The following is a 19,168-nucleotide window of genomic DNA, read 5'->3' on the forward strand; positions in this document are numbered from 1 at the left end:
ATTGATGATGGGGAGGAGGCATGAGTGGGGGCAGGAGGCATATGGAAATTCTCTATACTTTCTACTCAGCTTTGCTGAACCTAAAACCGCTCTTTTAAAAAGTATATATATAGACTGATAAATACGACCAGGCCAGAGAACCAATTCTGAGGCCTAGAAAGTCTTCACTGGTGGGCAAAATAGATGTGTGTGTGTGTGTGTGTGTGTGTGTGTACATGTGTTTGGGTATAAGGATAGGAGATTAGACCACTGGCCCACTGTCTGGATGGTCACACCAACTCTAGATGGAAATGCACCAGCAATACATTACCTCCTCCAACAGGCAGGACCATTTTCCACAAATGATTAACTAAGTGCTAATGGGAGACAATGAGTGACAGTCAGTGACAGGGATCCCCTTCTGAGGCTCTTCTTGCTGTCCCCTCCAAAAAGCCTTTTATTGGGGTCATTGCTGTAGATAGGGTCCGGTATCACCAGCATCTTGCTCTTGTCCAACATCCATCCAAACCTCTGCACTGGGAAAGCTATATCAAAATTATCTGGGCTGTCTTTAAATGGTGAATATTATAGAGCCTTATCTTGGATCTTCTGCATCAGAACTTAGTGCTGAGAGTTGGTAATCCAAAGTTTAGCAAGTTCTTCAAGTTTTTTTTATGTGCCGTAAGATTTGAAAATCACTCTTCTATTTAATTTCACACACTTTCTGGTACAAAAGCCAATACCAAATTGATTCCAGATAAGTTTTAATAACTTTACCTTCTTATTGGTAATAATTAACAAACTTAAAATTCGCAGAAAATCATTAAACTATCTACATATTCTTTTTCTTATATTTCATTAATGACATAGGCCATACAAATAATACTGATAGGGTAGGTAAATAGATAGAAATGAGCAGAAGGAGAGACCTAACCCGGTTAGAAAGCCCCTTGCCGCTGCTGCTCCTACTTAGATCAAGTCCCTTGCAGCTGCCCTGACGTAGGGCACCAGTGCCTTATTAGCCCAGCAGGATTCCAGGTTCATAAATGCTTCTAAATCAAAGGGATGTGTTGTTAGAAGCTAGAGAGAGAAAGAAACCATCCTGCTTATCAGAAACACTGCGCTTCTCAGGGCCATTGCAATGAGCTCAGACAACCTTGGGAACAAGAAGGGAGTCTGAAGCGTGCCAGCTGGGAGAATGAGAGGTACTGGGGTTGGGGGCGGAGGGGCGGGGACAATTCTCCCCGTAGAGATAAAAACCCTCACACAGTGTGAGGAGAGGCTGCTTCCCTCTCTTGGGTCAGCCCGCTCCATGTCTCAGGGTGTACATGCTTTTACTAATAAACTGCTTGCTGTCCTATGCTGCAGAAACTCTGTCTCTCGACTGATTCTTTCCTACAAGAAGACAAAGAGCGGAAGTAAACATCCTTCCCGATAACAATACTGAAATAGATTTATTTGTGAAATACAGATATAATTCTGACATTTTTAATTAAGAAGGAATAAAAACATAAATGATTTGTAATTTTGGCAGCATTGTACAAATATAAGTATAAATCATTTACAGAGATGAAATCGTTATCAACATTATCTTTACTGTAAGGCATGCTAAGGATATTCTCAACAGTAGACAGACATTTGTTTTGTTTTAATTCAAGAAAAATTTTGAAGGAACTGTTCAGCTTTGTGTGTTTATCTGATAAGGACAGCTAAATGTATCCTCCCCATACTTCCTGTTTCTATTTTTAAGAACACCACCAGTAGCTGCCTTAATGTATTTTTTGTACATTAGCTTCCCATAAATGCAGCTTGGCTGAAAAAGAAACATAGTACTGGTTGCTCCAAATCCTAGGAATAATGATATCATACTGCTAGATAACAATAACTCTAAAACAATACCTGCAACCCCAATCTAAGGGGCAAAATCTTAATGCCCGTGTTTGTAAGAAAGGCTCTGCCACAAAATTTGTTTTGTCTTTTTGGGAAAAAACTTTTATGGGCTGTCATACTTCTATCCCCATAATTTCATACATGATTTTCATACATTTTCTTTAATGACTCATTTACTCTAGAATTTTTAGTTTCTTTAGCAAACTGAAATGGTATGTCAATTTTGTCAGTTTTTCTTTTACCGTTTCTGTCAGTCACCTACCCTTCCTTCTATACACTAATACACACACACACACACACACACACACACACCCCACATTCATTTGTGCAGCAGCTCATATATTTGTTCAAATGGATCCTAACCTTTGCTATGCACTTTGTATGAGGTCTATTGCATTAGTCAGTAGCAGCACCTGAGACACCTAATAGCCTCAAGCCGTTGAAAAAAGCGGTAGGCTATTTTTTAAATAATTAGATTCAAGTTCTTTGGAAATTCAGAAAATGAAGCCATATCTTCTTGCTATACTTTTAAGTGGCTGCAACCTCATATGGTTAAAACAAATGATGATCAAACTGTGCTAATTCATTATGTATGATTTGCCCTGATTCCTTATTAAGAAGAACAGTAAGATACAGATGTGGTGAATAGACATATGTTGACCCATGTTGGCCAACAGAATACTCTGGACTTTTCTCCTTTCCATTAATGGTGCTTTTATTTTCCCATTGGCTCAACCGTGAAGCAGTTTAAGCCATCAATCCACATTCGCCTAATGATAACTACTCTTGCTGAGTTTTATGTTTATTCAGACACCCACTCGTATATTAATTCAGCAGCATTACGTCAATTCCTATACATTAGTCTATGTAACCCAAACACTGAGTTATCACTTTGTTCATAAATGTACTATAGATTAATTGCTCCATTACTACATCTATTTGCTTGGCAGTCTAACAGGGTAGATACAAGCATCTGTTTGCCCAGTGTGGGGAACATCTACCCACACCCAGTTAGCATATTCCACATCTTTATTGCACGATTTATTCTTTCCATTCTTGTCTTATAGCATCAATTCTAAAATTATCTCTCTTTTACATTTAAGAAAACCCAATATTAGATTGACAGAGGAAAATTTCTTATTATCAAAGATTGACTGGAAAGAAATATACTATCATTACTATATTTATGGTTAGTTAGTCAAATAGGGACATTCTTTTTCAAGAATGTGTAGTGAACTGATCCGGAAACACATGTCTCTCTTTCCTACGTGTGCTTCTGATAGCTCCAAAGAAAATACTGAGTTTGTATGTTGGGTAAAATGTAGCTAAGTTTAAATGTTCTACTACTCTTCTATTTGTGATATCACTCAGTATTAGAGAGAAGATTTTGTTGTTCATGGCTATAATATAAAAGACTCCCAGAGAAGTTTCTGGGAGAAATTTTAGTCATTTGTTTTATGGACAGTTAAGACCCAAGCACCAACATGAACCTCCTTAACTTCTCAGGTCATTGACATTCTGTTGGTATCAAATAATGGTGCTGACATGATGATCATCCAATGATCACTGGTGAGAGATCAGAACCAGGTTTAATTCCTCACGCATATGGCAGCATATTCTGTAGGTGCTTCTTCTATGTTTCTTGCCTGTCTTGGGTTCATTCCAATGACGGAGTGATTCAGTGAAGCATAAACAATGGCTTGTTTGTTTTCCTTAAGACTGGGGTTAGAATAAACCCAAGACTCTTCCTGGACCCCAAACCAGGGTTCATTATCATAAATTCTAGTTTCTGATGTTAGTGTTTGGGAATTTTGCCTGGTGCCCACTTCAGTTTGCTGACTCTGAAAGGGCTGGGGAACATCAACCTTTAAGAGAAAAAAAAAGATTGCTTTCATTACCATTTAAAGATGTGGTAGTGCATATTCATTAGCAAACTGTGAGTGTCGGCTAAATTGAGTCATTATATGTGAAGAGAAATAATCAACTTTTCCTCATATATGCTGTTGACGTCCACTTTTTGTGCTTTATAATAGTTATTTTTTGCTTTATTATTGGTCACTTTTGAGGTCATAGAAAACTTTTCAATCCCTCTTTAAGATGAAAAGCACAGCCCAAATTTCTGAGAAAAGCATAAAATATCCCACAAGAATTTCAGGCGACTTACAACATAATGGATAATATTAACACAGTTTAGGAAAAAAACACGAAAGATAAAGCAGAACAAATACCCTCTAGGAGGGCAGAAAGAATAAATATTATGAGTTATTTAAGATATATTGTAAAAAAAAAAAAAAAAAAAAAAGATATATTGTGATCTGAGACCTGGAATTGGAAAATTGATGTTCATTTTTTTTGGGGGGGGGGGCAAAAAAAAGTTTTAAAACATTCTCATTATTATTTCTATCACAAGAAAATTTGTACACTTCCAAATAGAGTCAAATATCTTAAAGCATCTGAAAAAGAGATCAAGTTATGGATACTAAAAGTAAAATCGGCCCCGATGTTTGTCACTCTTTTCAGCTACTTGTTCACAATTCCTAATTAAACCTGGGGACCAGCTGGTAAAAATGGAGATGTTGTATTAAGGTTAAGCACTGTTATTTTCAGTTTTTTAAATTCCAGTTTTGCAGATGTATATTCTCGAAGTTTGGCCTAATTTCTTTAAGTTATCAGGTCCACAGTCTTTGATAGTCTCCATGCCTCACCTGGTCCTTGCTGTTCTTATTGTGATGTTTGCAGTAGTATGCCTATTTCTCCTCCTTAGTAGAGTTCTACCACACAGCATGTCTGGCCCTATCCTGAGAAATGAGGTATCAAGTGCTGAGTACACTGCCTCCCTCTGATGAGGTGACTGCCCAGAAAATACCACTAAGGCTGGGTGACTGAGACAGACTTTAAACTTCCCTGCCTCTTGGCTCAGACGGACAGTGGCCCAGCCTCTGCTTAAAGAAGCCTGATTAAAGTCTCTGGAGGAGCACTAAAGAAGACTGTTAAGTGACCCAGTAAGTAGCCATAAATCCTCAATAGATCAACAAGATCCCTGTCGTACTTTTCAATCAGTGTAAGTCTGCCAATTCAGTTGCCTGGCTCCTTCCCAAGAGATGGCTTGTTTCCATGGGAAACTGTGTTAGAATGAATGGGGTGAAAGAAAATACGATGCTCTGTGGCTGATCCTATCCTGTGGGCACCTCATCCAAGTGGGTGGGTGTCGCAAGGCCAGTGCACCGTGCTGGGGTGGGAAGAGATGACAAACACCAAAGCAGCTGTCCTATTCTATGTATGTCTGGCACTTTACAGTTTACAAAACATTTAAAAAATATATGTATTGAGGTTTAATTTGCATACCTTAAAATTCACTTTTTTAACTGTACAATTCAGTGGTTTTTAGTATACAAACACTTTTATACTCTCAAAGGACTAAGATGGAATAAGATGAGAAATTTGACTTTATATTTTTACCAGTTCTTTTCTCTACTTTGAATTTCTGTTCCATGGTTCTCATACAAGTTCTTTCTTAAGAAATCTTTAGTCTCAAAGACCTAATATGGCATCTCTTTATTTTATGAAATGTTTGATAAGTCAAAACTGTGAATTCCTGTGAAAGACATGAACATCTTAAAACAAAATTCCCAAATAATTGTTTGCACAGAAAAACTTCTCTTGAATTCAAGTTCAAATCATAAATAATTTGCCCAGTTTATACAGGAAGAAATATGACTACATTTTAACCAACCTGGGCTTTACTTTATCAGTAAATTATTTAGATTATTGTTTTAAATGGTTTCATAGCTTCTAGGCCTGTTTGTAACAGTATGTAGTTTGCTGTTATTGTTCACTATAGGAAGAAAGAAAATAATGTTTAAGAAAATTTCCCTCCTGAGGAAACAAAGCCTTAGCACACATCACAATGATGCCTACTGATGCTTACTAAAAACTTAATACCCGTTTATTAAGTTGAATGTATTTGATTTGATTTAAAATTAGGCAACTGGTAAGGAATGCTGGCAAGGAGTGCTATTTAATATTATATGTAGAATTATTGGCTATATCTGTCTGGCATTTCTGAAACTTTCAAACATCTTTATCTCAATCTGGTTTACTGAAACACACACACGTTCCTTTGCAGTACCTCAATTATGACTATAGTATTTGTTTTTGTTTACATTTTTAGTTTTTTGTTGGGGAATATTGGGGAACAGTGTGTTTTTCCAGGACCCATCAGCTCCATGTCAAGTTGTCGTTTTCGATCTAGTTGTGGGGGGGCATAGCTCAGCTCTAAGTCAAGTTGTTTTTTATTCAATCTAATTGTGGAGGGCGCAGCTCATTGGTCCATGTGGGAATCAAACTGGCGACCTTGGTGTTGTGAGCACTGCACTCTAACCAACTGAGCCAACTGGCTGCCCTAGTATTTGTTTTCAATTAGAGTTTCATGAAAAAAATTTTCAGAAATATATTGCCTCATGATGTATTCATTTTTGAGTCCCAATATTTATACACAAAGGAACTCAAAAGAAAGGACTGAGGTTATATTCCAAGAACTTGTAGGAAAATGGCACTGCCTCCAAAATATCCTCTCCTCTGGGAGGTCTTGATGAGCCCACTCAGGTTATGAGGCACTCACTTTTGCATATAGTAACTAGGTCTGTGATCATGCTTCTTTATCTGCTTGTGCGATTCACACCCCATTTTATGGTTATTTATGGTTCATTCTTTCATTAACTCTCAACTGTCTTCCAGAAAGACTGTAAGGTATTTTTGTAAGAATAAATGAATAGCCTGAAGTCACATAACAGGCCAAGAGTAGTGCCAAGGTTATGCGGCTCAGTCTGGGTTTTCTGCCTAGAGTCTACACTGCCACCCATGCTCTTCTAAAGGACCACTTATTTTGAGACTTGTTAATCCTAAAGAATCTTTGCTGCAGATGGAGGTGAATGTAAAAAAACACATTTTAAAAAATAAGTCAATATATATAGCACTTAGAACAGTGCCTGGCATATGGTCAGTATTGAAGAGAATTACATTTTTAAAAAATGTATAAATAGTAAGATAACATAGATTGTATCCGTTTTAACAGATATATTAAACATACCAGGTTAATTTCCCTTTCTTCTGTATCTGAAGACTTCTTTTGTTTCCCTGGAATTCAAAAAGAAAAATAAGAAACCAAAGGGAGTAAAGGACCACACAAAATTCTTCTACAAGTTGCTGTAAATTAGGGTTATGGTAAGAATATGGGCTCTGGAATCATATTGCTAGGTTGAACTTCAGTCCCTGGAGCAGAGGTGGAATGCCCCTCCACTCACACCCTCCCACTTGCATGCCAGTGACAGACTTAGTATTAGTTCCGGCTTCTTTATTTGCTGTGACTAGCGTGGCACACGCACATCAGTTTGTGAGAACTCATGCTGCCCATTTTGTTCGCTGGTTCTTCCCCTCTCACTCTAGAGATGCCTCTGGCATATTCCAGGGGAAAGGGCAGGATCTGGTACTCGACTTATAAAGGCTGGAATTCCTTGTTCCGGGGACATTCTATACTCAATGCCTGACGCACTGCTGGCCTGTCACCTACATAGCCAGGCTCTATTACTGCCCAGTTCCCTTTGGATGTGGTAAATCAAAGGATTTATCGCTGACTCTCTTTCTGAAGTTCTGCGAGAAGTTCCAACAGCATCAGGAAAGGTGGTGAAATCTGGAGAGAAACCATGGAAAGATCCTTGGAGTTGCAGATGTGAAGTTGAGGTTACAGAAGATTCCCCTCAGTATTCTGAGAAGTTTCTGGGTTTTGGGATGTTCTCACCACAAAACACCAGAAGTACTTTTGCCCAGACACAGATTTCTCTCATGGCAAAAATAAGAGTTTCTCTGTTTAGCTTAGCGTTTATAGCTACACTGTGGCTACGATTGTGCGGAAAGGGATGGGAGGAAGAAAGAGAAAGAGAGAAAGAGAGAATTGCGGTGGTTTTGACCAGAGATAGATCAGTTCTCCATACATCCGTCTCTCACTGTGTTTAAGTATTTCCTCATGACATTGAAGGAATTCTTACAAAAGCAAAAGGGAATTGTTTTTAAAATATCATACTTCACCCATTATGGCAAAACCCACATTTTTCAAATGTATTATTGTTGGGTGAGGGTTCAGTTTAAGCATGTGTTTATAATGGCAACAGAAAGTACAAGCATATGAATTTCTTCTGAGGACATTGGATCTTCATTTAGACAATGGTATGTATGACTGACAATGGTGTGCCTGTGAAAAAGAGAATGTGCCAAACTAACTCAAATCAGACATGTTAATCTGAGAGATTATTTCAACCTCCCTTTCAACACCTTTGAAGTTTAGAAGAGCTTTTCACACAAACCTAAGACTGATGCAAGCAGAATGAGTAAGCCCCAGTAATCTTCCCTCCTTACCACAATTCTTGGCTGGCTCACTATGCTGTGGTGAGCATGCCTCACCATGACTAGAATTAATCCATTTGGCTTTTTGGTGGAAGGATGAGTTATCCCCCAGGAAATCACTATCCTTGGTTTATTGCAGAATATTGGGAAAGAAAACAACAGGAAACAACTAAAAATATGTCAGTCCTAGTAATTGAACCCAAATGTGTGGCACAGAGCAGCAGAGGGAAAATGGAACCCACCTTGGTGCCTTCTCAGGCAGCAGAATAGGTAGAAACAGGTAATGAGTAGAGGCAATCCTCCCAAAGGAATCAAGCTATAAAGGATCCATCGTCTGCCCCCCATATTTTCCATGGAGGCTGGTCCTGGGGCACTGGCTGTATCTGAAATGTTAGTCAATGCTAAAGACAATTAGGAAATTTGAGATATAGTACGATCCCCAACACCTTCTACATTGTTCGAACTTGAATGAAGGAGATTTCTAGCTGATGCCTCCATTTCCCTTCCAGTAGGCCTTCCCTAAGAACCCCAGTTCTCAGTACTCTCACCCTCCTCTTTATAGCTGAGCATGTGTGGGTGGCTCTGGGTTATAATTTATCTTTTCCAAAAATTCTTATTCTGCTAGGGTAAATCCCCTGTAAAACAATAACTATAAAACTCTCAGAAAGCACTTCACCAAGGCCTTTCATTCACATTGTCTTATTTAACTCTCGTATTTATCACTTAAGAAAAGTAATGAAGCCGTTATTTTTATCTAGTCCTGTGCCTTGAGAAGAGTATTATTGTTGCAAGACTTGCCCAAGGTCAGACAGCTAGTGAGTGGCAGTTTGGACTTAAGCCAAATGTTTCTGATACTAAATTCAAGTTCCTTGAACACAATGCTTTTTCATTTTCTCATAACTCTTTGGTATCTCCAAATACCAAATATTTTTGATAATTCCATATATCTTTGGTATTTCCAAATATGGTTTGCTGGGCATATAGCTGATGCTCATTACTTTTGATCAATATTGCCATGCATCAAGGCCTTGTTTGTCCAATGTAGGTTGCAACTTATTTGTGGGTCATGAAACAATTTGATAGATCACAAATAATATCAAAAAATGAAACAATACACAGAATAGAAACTATCAGAATGCATCATATATCTTTAATTTTGTACTGGGGTTGAATTTTTTTATGTAGCAAAGCTTTGTTTCTAAATATATTAGCATAGTTACATATTAGCTTCTCCATATGCTTGATTTTGGGGTAAAGGTGATCAGGAGTTACTGGAGCTGGGCATAAAGTGGTTTGGAAATTCAGAGTGGTAACACATGTTGTATTGTTCATGCTGCAGCTGCTATTTAGATTGGGCAAGCAGCCAAGTCATTGCCACGGGTGACAGACACAGCTGTTTGGGGGAGGGGTATGGATAGGAATAGGAACTAAATTTCCCACAACAGATAACCTAATACAAACAAACCCACTCAAGGAAATCCAACTTTTATTATTTCTCCCACCATCAAATAATCTAGTTTCCTTAATTTTATTTGACTAGCTTGATACTTACTTATTAGAGGATGTTCGGAATAATTTTGAGTGCGTTCTGAAATAGAAAAACATAGATAGATACTGAATTTGGTTGTGAAAACAATGCAAGTGTATACTCAGTTATGTCCAAAATCAAAGCTAGTACTGAGAGGACTCCTGCATTTATTTGCACATTAACAGAGAATCCAATAATCCAGCAAAAGGCAATTTGAGTGATTTGTAGATAACTTGGAGATCATGCACATAAAGTAAATTCTTGGATTTATTCTGAGGCTCAAAAAAGACTGTGTAAATACAACACAACCTTCATCTGTCTGCTTTGATTCCCTCTTTCCCATTCCTTAAGCATAAGGACACAATATAGCCTGTATGACATCTTCTGGTACCTAGAATAACAAGACACACATTCAGCAGGTATTCCAAGTGAATGTGGAAGGCCAAAATGAAAGGACGCTTTTGATGATATTCTGGGTACTCATTCTGAAACCGAAGACTGTGCCTCTTATTTCCTGCCTACTTGTACCACCCTCACTTTCCTGCTAAAACAATGACCACTTGTCTGTGAACTTCCAAATCAGGAACTGACCAAAGCCAGATTGGGGAGGATGGAATTGCAGGCCATTGTATGTTCCAGTGACTTGTTCCCATCTCAGTCAACTTTTCCTCTGAGACTTTGCTTTGCAAAGTGCATTTGTTCATTCTGGAAGAATATTGCTTTCTTAAAAGTGTCCATGCTCCACATGCCTGTTCTTATGTAGATAATTCTTAACTTGAATGTAAAAAGCAAATGAGAGTCAGATACAACTGTAGGAAAATTCCAATACCCCCTAAGAAAGATATTTTAAAGGGAAAAAATGAATTTTTTTTAATCACATCTCCAGAATGTATTTACGAAAAGGGTGGTCTTTAAATATATTTTCAGAGTATATTTTTCTCCTCACCTCATACTTAGCTCACGGAATACGCCCAGGAATGAAAGAGAAGGAATTTTTCTTTGATCCTTTCCCTGTTGTTTGTTTTCATCACTTCATGAACGGAAAATACACACCCAGTTCAAAGCCAATTCCTAAACAATTCAATTGTCTTTAGTGAGGGAAGCAGAGAAGACCTAGAGAACTATTACACAGTGCCTGCTTCCCAGGACAGTGAAATCCCTGATGGGAATAAACACATTTCCACACATGACTACAGTACAAGGAACTGTGTGGTAATTGAGAGGCACAGAACTTAAATGGCATAAAAATTGCTAGAAAAGAGAAATCACTCCCCCAAGGGTGAACATAGAAGTCTTCATTAAGAACTTGAAAAGTGCACTGGGCTTGACGGGGGGTGGGGGGGTGTAGAATTTTGATAGGTGGAGGCAGATGAATGAATGCCTCATGAGTGGTGAGAACAGCATAAGAAGGACGTGCTGAAGACATGGCAATGGCAAGAAGGGCTGTTAGGCTGGAGGTGAGAATTTCTATGTGGAATCCAGAAACAATCCAGAAAGGTAAGTGGGGATGAACTATGGAAGGTCTTGAATGCTGGTTGACAAAACATGAGCCTAATGTTATAAGCACTGGAGATGCTCTGCAGGGGACTCAATAAAAGAGTGACATTACAAATGAAGCCTATTAGGAACATGAAGTGTATCAGGAAGATTTTTGGCTGAAATGGACCAGATTTGGAAAACACTAAAGACAAGGAGTCCATACAATCAATTGTAATGAAAGTCTGAGATGCTCACCAAAAGCTGTAGGAGGGAGGAAATCACAGCGGAAAGTTATTGACAGATAAGAGTAGAAGGCCAAAGCAAAGTCCTGGAGAATTCCCAATAGGGATCAGAAGTATTAACAAAGTGATAAGAAAGGGAGTGACAACAAAGGAAGGAACGCCAGGAACTGAGAGAGTAGAAATCATCAAAGAGAAACTTAAAAGGCCTTTAAGGTGTCCTACTCAGTTCTTGGACTTTCCTTCAGACCACTTCATCCTTCACACCCTATGTCCCAGTCTGAGCCCAATAAGCACATCCCCTCAGGGCACAGGGGTTAAAAGGGACTGCTGCCTCCCTTTCCACTGAAGTTAGCGGCCCGCCACCCCCGTTCCATAAGGGAGAGATTATTAATCTTAATTTCAGCCTCCACTTGATCCTTAGAACACCCGTTTTACAAACTGTACCACCATCTATAGTGGTCATGGTAGGACCCAAATATGGGAAGTTATTTGACTAAATTCCTCCTTCTGATACAGAAGTGGATTGGTTCCCATGAAGAAAGGCTGCATTACACAAGAAGGCTCTCTTTCAAGGGAGGTGAATTTGATGTCACTACATTTAATTTTATTATACATTAAATGCACATATGTTATATAAATTATCTAGTAGTACTTAATTATTTTATATTTAATAGCATAATTAATGTTGTCCTGGAAATAATGTTTTTGCAAGTTTTGCCCATTTTTATCATTTATTTTGTCAGGTAAAAAGTATTATTAATTCTTTAAAAACTCAATATTTTATCTCATTATGTGAATTAATAATGCAGTTCTTTCCAGAAAGCATTCATTCCATACATCCTCAATATAGGCATTTCCAAGTTGTTAAAGGCATTTTTTTTACTTCACATAGATTGTTATTTAATTCATTTACAAAGAAATATTTATTGAGCACCCACTATGCGCCAGACACTACGCCATCTATTTGTAGAGAAGCAAACATGTTTAAAACACAGCTTCCATTCTAAAGAGATTTATAAACCAGTGCACGGATGATCACAGGAAACCAGCATTGAGTTTGACCCCAAATTTGCAAAAGCAGAGTCTCCAACTCTACCATTAATTCCTTCTACAGTTCTGTACTTCATTCCAGAGAATTGAGTTAACACCAGACAGAATACTATGTATTCCCTCATTCTCCTGCTTTAAGGAATTTAAGAGTGATTTAAAGAATTTTAGAGGAATTTTAAGTGAATTCCTTCATTGGACTACTTTAAGAGAATTTAAAGACTGACTCCAAACTGTGCATAAAAAGTAATAAATTAATTAAACACACACACACACACATACACACACACACAATGTAAGCAGTCAAGTGGATGGTAGCCATAAAACAAGTAACTGTGTGAGACTGCATGTAGATTTCAGACATGTACCATATCTTTTTGAAATCTCTTTTGCAATAAGCTTCAAGGTCAGTGTATGGGCCACCAAAAAAACACCATCTCATTTCTTATAATTAAAGGGTAATATTCTTTGATCCAAATATATTTTACGTGTTAAAATGAATATAAAGCAAAAATTACTATTTTAATCATTTAAAGTGAACAATTCAGTGGCATTGAAGGTATTCACAGTGTTGTGCAACCATCACCACTATCAAGTTTTAGAACATTTCATCACCCCAAAAAGAAACTGCATACCCGTTAAGTGTCACTCCCCATTCTCCCTTTTTCCCAGTCCCTGGCAACCATTAATCACTTTCTACTCTATGGATTTACCTATTTTAGGTATTTCATATAAACAGAATCATGCAATATGTGATCTTTTGTATCTGCCTTCTTTTACTTAGCATAATGTTTTTGGGGCTCATCTGCGCTGCAGAATATATTAGTACTTCATTCCATCTTATGACTGAATAATAGAATATTATTCCATTTTATGATTTACCACATTTCCTTTATCCATTTATCAGTTGATGGATATTTGGATTGTTTCCATTTTTTGGTTGTTGTGAATAGTACTGCTATAAACATTCATGTCCAAGTTTTTATGGACATATATTTTCATTTCCCTTGAGTAATTACCTAAAAATGGAATTGCTGTGTCTGTGGCAACTATGTTTAACCTTTTCAAGAACCACCAGACTGTTTTCCAAAGTAGCCACACCATTTTACATTTCCACTGCCAATGTATAAAGGTTTTGATTTGTTCACACCCTTGCCAGCACTTACTTTATTATTTTTTTTAAATTCTAGACTGTGAAGTAGTATTATCATAGTTTTGATTTGCATTTCCCTGATGCCTACTGACACTGAGCATGTGCTTACTGGCCATTTACTTGTACATATCTTCTTTGAAGAAATGTCTGTTCAAATCTTTTGCCTATTTTTAAGAATTGTCTGTTCGTAGTAGAGTTGTAAGAATTCTTTATTCTAGGCACTTGTCCCTTCTCAGATATATGATTTGTAAATATTTTCTCACATTCTTTATGTTGTCTTTTCACTTTCTTGATAGTGTCCTTTGATGCAGAAAAGTTTCTAGTTTTGATAAATACAAGTTATCTATTTTTTCTTTTGTTGCTTATGCTTTTGATATCAATCTAAAAAACAATTGACAAATCCACGATCATGAAAATTTGCTCTGTGTTGTCTTCTAAAGAAACATATATAGTTTTATATAAACACAGATTTTGTAGTTTTAGTTCTTATGTTTAAATAAGATCCATTTTTACTTTTTTTTTTAGTTGTGTGATGTAGAGATCCAAATCACTCTTTTGCATGTGGATATCCAATTGTCCCGGTATCATTTATTGAACAAATTATTCTTTTCCGATTGAATGGTTTGGCATTCTTGTCAAAACTCAATTGACCAAGGATGTATGGGTTATTCTGGATTCTCAATTCTATTCCATTGATCTATGTATTTTTCCTAAAGCCAGTCCCACAGTTTTGATTATTGTAGTTTTGTAATAAGATTTGAAATAGGGAAGTGTTGAGTCCTCCAATATTGTTCTTCTTTTTTAACTCTTTATTTTATTTTATTTTATTTTATTTTATTTTATTTTTTGTTTATTCTGGGCTCATTACAATTCCATGACTTTGAGATTCAGCTTTTCCATTTCTGCAAATAAAAGGTTGCTGGGATTTTGATGGAGATTACATTGAATCTGTGGATCACTTTGGGAAGTACTGCCATCTGAACAACGTTAAATCTTTTAATCTATGAACATGGGTTGTCTTTCTATTTATTTACATCTTTAATTTCTTTCAGCCATGTTTTATTCGGTGTATAAGTCTTGCACATCCTAGGTTAAATTTCTTCCTAATTATTTCATTCTTTTTGATGTTATTCTAAATGGAATTGTTTTCTTAATTTCCTTTTAAGATTGCAAGTTCATTACTAGTGTATACAAGTATTACTGATTTTTATTGTTTTACTTATTTATTTCATTAAATGTATTGGGGTAACATTGGTTAATAAAATTATATATGTTTCAAGTATACAATTCTATAATACATCCTCTATACATTGCATTGTGTGTTCACCACCCAGAGTCAGTTCTCCTTCTATATTTGACCCCCTTTACCCTCTTCTATCTCTCTTATCCCCCACTTACCCTCTGGTAGCCACTAAACTGTTGTTTGTGTCTATGAGTTTTGGTTTGTCATGTTTGTTTGTTGCTTTCAGTTTTACATCCCACATATGAGTGAAATCATATGTTCCGACTTTTTCTGACTTACTTTGCTTAGCATGATAATCTCAAGATGCATTCATGTTGTTGCAAATGGCAGTATTTCATCCTTTTTATGGCCTAGTAATATTCCATTGAATGTATGTACCACATCTTCTTTGTCCAATTATCTATTGAAGGACGCTTCAGTTGTTTTCATGTCTTGGCCATGATGAATAATGCCACAATAAACACAAGGGTACATATGTCTTTACAGATAAATGTTTTCAGATTTTAGGGGTAGATATCCAGAAAAGGGATTGCTGGATCATATGGTAATTCTATTCTTAATTATTTGAGGAATCTCTGTCCTGTTTTTCTAGTGGCTGTACCAATTTATCTTCCCACTAGCAGTGTATGCGGGTTCCTTTTTCTCTGCATCCTCTCTAACATTTGATGTTACTTGTCTTGTTAATAATAGCCATTTTAACAAGTATGAGGTGGTATCTCATTGTGATTTTGATTTGCATTTCTCCAATAGATAGTGAAGTTGAGCATCTTTTCATATATCTGCTGGCTGTTTGTATATCTTCTTGGGAGAAGTATCTCTTTAGGTCTTCTGCCCATTTTTAATTGGATTGTTTGTTTATTTTGTTGTTGAGATGTATGAGTTCTTTTTATATTTTGGATATTAGCCCTTTATTGGAGGTTTTGTTTGCAAATATCTTCTCCCATGCAGTTGGTTGCCCCTTTGATATGCTGATGGTTCCTTTTGCTGTACAGAAGCTTTTTGGTAATATACAGATTTAATGCAATCCTCATCAAAATCCCAATGGCATGTTTTGGAAAAAATTTTTTTTAAAAAAATCATCAGATTTGCATGGAATCAGTAAAGATCCTGAATAGTCAAAGCAATCCTGAGAAAAAGGAACAAGGCAGGAGGTGTCACATACACTGACTTCAAATTTTACTACAAAATGACAATAATCAACACAGCATGGTATTGACAATGAAACAGAATTGAGAACACGGAAATAAGCCCACATATAGATGGGCAAATAATTTTTGATGAAGAAGCCAAAAACACTATGGAGAAAAGAAATCCTCTTCAGTAAATGGTGCTGGGAAAATTGGGAAGCCATATGCAAAAGAATGAAATTAGGCTGCTATCTGTCACCATACAGCAAAGTTAATTCAAAATGGATCAAAGACCTAAATATAAGACCTGAAATGATAAATTGCATAACAGAAAACATGGGTATCAAACTTATAGACGTTGGTCTCAAAGAAGATTTTATGAATTTGATCTCAAAAGCAGTAAAAAGAAAAATAAATGAATGGGACTATATAGAAATATTCCTGATTTTTCTTTTGATCGTACAACTTGTCAAATTCATTTATTAGCTCTATCTAATCTGTAGTTTTTGTGAATTTTTAAGGATTTTCTCTACATAAGATCATGTCATCTGTGAATAAAGATTTTTACTTGTTCCTTTCCAATTTGGATATTTAAAAAAAATTTTTTTTTATTTCCTAATTGCTCTGGCTAAAACTTGCAGTTCAAGGTTGAAAAGACATGGCAAAAGCAGACATCCTTCTTTTGCTTCTGTTCTTACAGGGAAATTTTTCAATCTCTCACCATTGAGTTTGATACTAGCTTTGGGATTTTCATAAACCAAATATTTTTTTACTCTCCTTTACTCCACTCTTTCCTTTTCCATGTTTCATTTAACTTGGTTTTACCCAACTTAACTTCAACCTGTGTTTTCTTTGCTGTTTGAACCTATTGAGGTCCTCTGGAGAGGATTTAGGGAGACAGCTAAGTCTATGAATATTCCCAAAACTCATCAAGGAGTCAGGTTATTTGTGTTTTGTTTGCCTTCTGTGAAAAATATGAACTATTAACAAGTGTATAATTTTCAGAGCACTACAAACATAGCTTCAAGTAATTATTATCACTAAAAATCAAGGACAGAAAAATGGAAGAAAAAAAAGAAAAGAAAAAACAAGGACAGAGAATAGAATGCTATCTACTACTATTGGTACTCATTTTGTATTTTCCCCACATTTCAGTGATTTACTTTTGGACTTATCAAATAAATTTTATACCCTCTAAAGGGAAAAGCAATAACTTTTATTATATTTTCTTTACTCTGCTCTAATTAACTCACCTCAAAACATATACACATATACACATGCACACATGTATGTGTACATATGTCACAGTTTGTGAGGTGTGGAAGTGTTCTAATGTTTTATATAAGTTCAGTGTCTAACATAATTACTTGAGAATCTGGGTTCTCCTTTTCCTTGAAACATAATGAGACAAACATTATATAGTCTTGGTGTCTAGAACTCACCTGTCACATAAATGGTTATTAAATGGCTTTCCAAGAGTCCAGATGAAGCACTCAAAGAACAGCGGTATGATCCATTGTCACTAACCAGCACTTGATCAAAATGCAGAATAAAAACTGAAATGTTCTTCCTGTCTTCCCAAGTCATGTGTCTATCCCCAAGATTTAAACACCTTTGTTCTTTGAACTTGCACCAGGTCACATTAGATTTGTTAGCACAGTGTCCCACAGGGCATTCCAGTTGAAGTGAATCCCCTGCTGTGATGTTCATGGACTTTCTCCTAACATAAAGTTGTTCACATGATTTGTCCCCTGAAAGATGAAAACAAACTTAAAATCAAATCTATTCTGGAAGGACCAGATATTTGCCACAGTTTCTGCCAAAGACTTCTCAAGCATGATTCTATCGTTTTTCCAGGTAATATTTTCCAGCAATTAACCCTCACTAGTAAAGTGTCTGACACATCGTAGGCAAATAACAAATATTTGTTGGAAAAAAACAGATAAATCATTTCCTCAATTGTTCAATAATTTTCTCAATTTCCATAATATTAGTAATATTTTATTATGAAATTACATTTTATTGTATTTTTACTTGTTTTATTATTTTGTAGCTATTACAATAGGTAGCAAATAATAACAGCAATTTTTGTTAATTACTTATTATATTCCTGGGGTTCTTAAAATGCATAAATATTTTAACTCATTTAATCCACACAACAAAAATGATATGTTATTATGAACCCTGTTTTACAGGTAAGGAAGCTGAAGTAGTAAATAATTTCTCTAACGCTATATGCTAATAATTAAGAGAATCAAGATTTAAATTTATATCAGAGTCCATTACTCTATAATTTATTAACTATTCCTCTGTTGTTTCTTGAGCAGTAATCACATTTTCTATTACTAGCTCTAGTACATTCCAATAAGTGGAAAAGAGGAATTTTTGTAGACAACTATTTTCCTATAATACTTGGCATTAGAAACTTTTTTTTACTTGTTTTTCAGGGCTTTAATTCTGCCTTGAAATATTTTCCATGACTTTTTTCCATGTATGAGACATGCAATGCAAGATGCTATCTGAAAATAGTATGATCTGAGATAACTTGAATTTTTTATGTTTTCCCAATTGGGAAGAAGAACAGTGATCTACCTTTTTTGGAAGTTCTGCCTACTGGCTCAACACACAGGAAATATGCCTCCTTTTGTTTTGATGGGGAAATATATTTTTCTGGAAATAGATTTTTCTATCGTCTTCTATGAACATTCTGTTAGTAATTGTCAATTGAATATAAAATTTGCAGCCAAGAAAAAATTTCTTAAATATCCTATGTTATTGAATAAGTTCTGTTACCCAAAACTTATCATGAAAATATTTACTGGTAACCTAAACATCTAGGATATAACTGAGAATGAAAATACATGAAAAATAAATCTTTAAGCAAGCAAAATAGATATTGCAAGATTTAAAATTTATCTTGTTTTATTCATAATTCTTACAATTCCTTCATCATTTCCTAATTAGCCCAGAGGGCAAAATTGTGTTATATAACACAGAGTAATAACTATATTCATAATGATAAAATTGAACCAACAATAAAACATTAAGTTATATTTAATATTACCCATTTTTTGAAACAAA

General features: G+C 36.0%; 1 protein-coding gene across 1 annotated transcript in view; it reads right to left on the reverse strand.

Annotated features, from left to right (window-relative positions):
* Window positions 1-1,409: 1,409 nt before the first annotated feature.
* Window positions 1,410-19,168, reverse strand: part of BTLA (B and T lymphocyte associated) — a 31,990-nt gene continuing 14,231 nt past the window's right edge. The window contains exons 2-6 of the mRNA XM_081075123.1: window positions 17,530-17,838; window positions 9,821-9,856; window positions 8,511-8,651; window positions 6,959-7,005; window positions 1,410-3,734 (exon numbers count right to left, since the gene is read on the reverse strand). Coding sequence (XP_080931249.1) covers window positions 3,459-3,734; window positions 6,959-7,005; window positions 8,511-8,651; window positions 9,821-9,856; window positions 17,530-17,838 — 809 coding nt within the window. The 3' untranslated portion in view covers window positions 1,410-3,458. The remainder of the gene's footprint in view (window positions 3,735-6,958; window positions 7,006-8,510; window positions 8,652-9,820; window positions 9,857-17,529; window positions 17,839-19,168) is intronic.

Source organism: Rhinolophus hipposideros (assembly GCF_964194185.1).
Source record: "Rhinolophus hipposideros genome assembly, chromosome: 2".
Classification (NCBI taxonomy): domain Eukaryota; kingdom Metazoa; phylum Chordata; class Mammalia; order Chiroptera; family Rhinolophidae; genus Rhinolophus; species Rhinolophus hipposideros.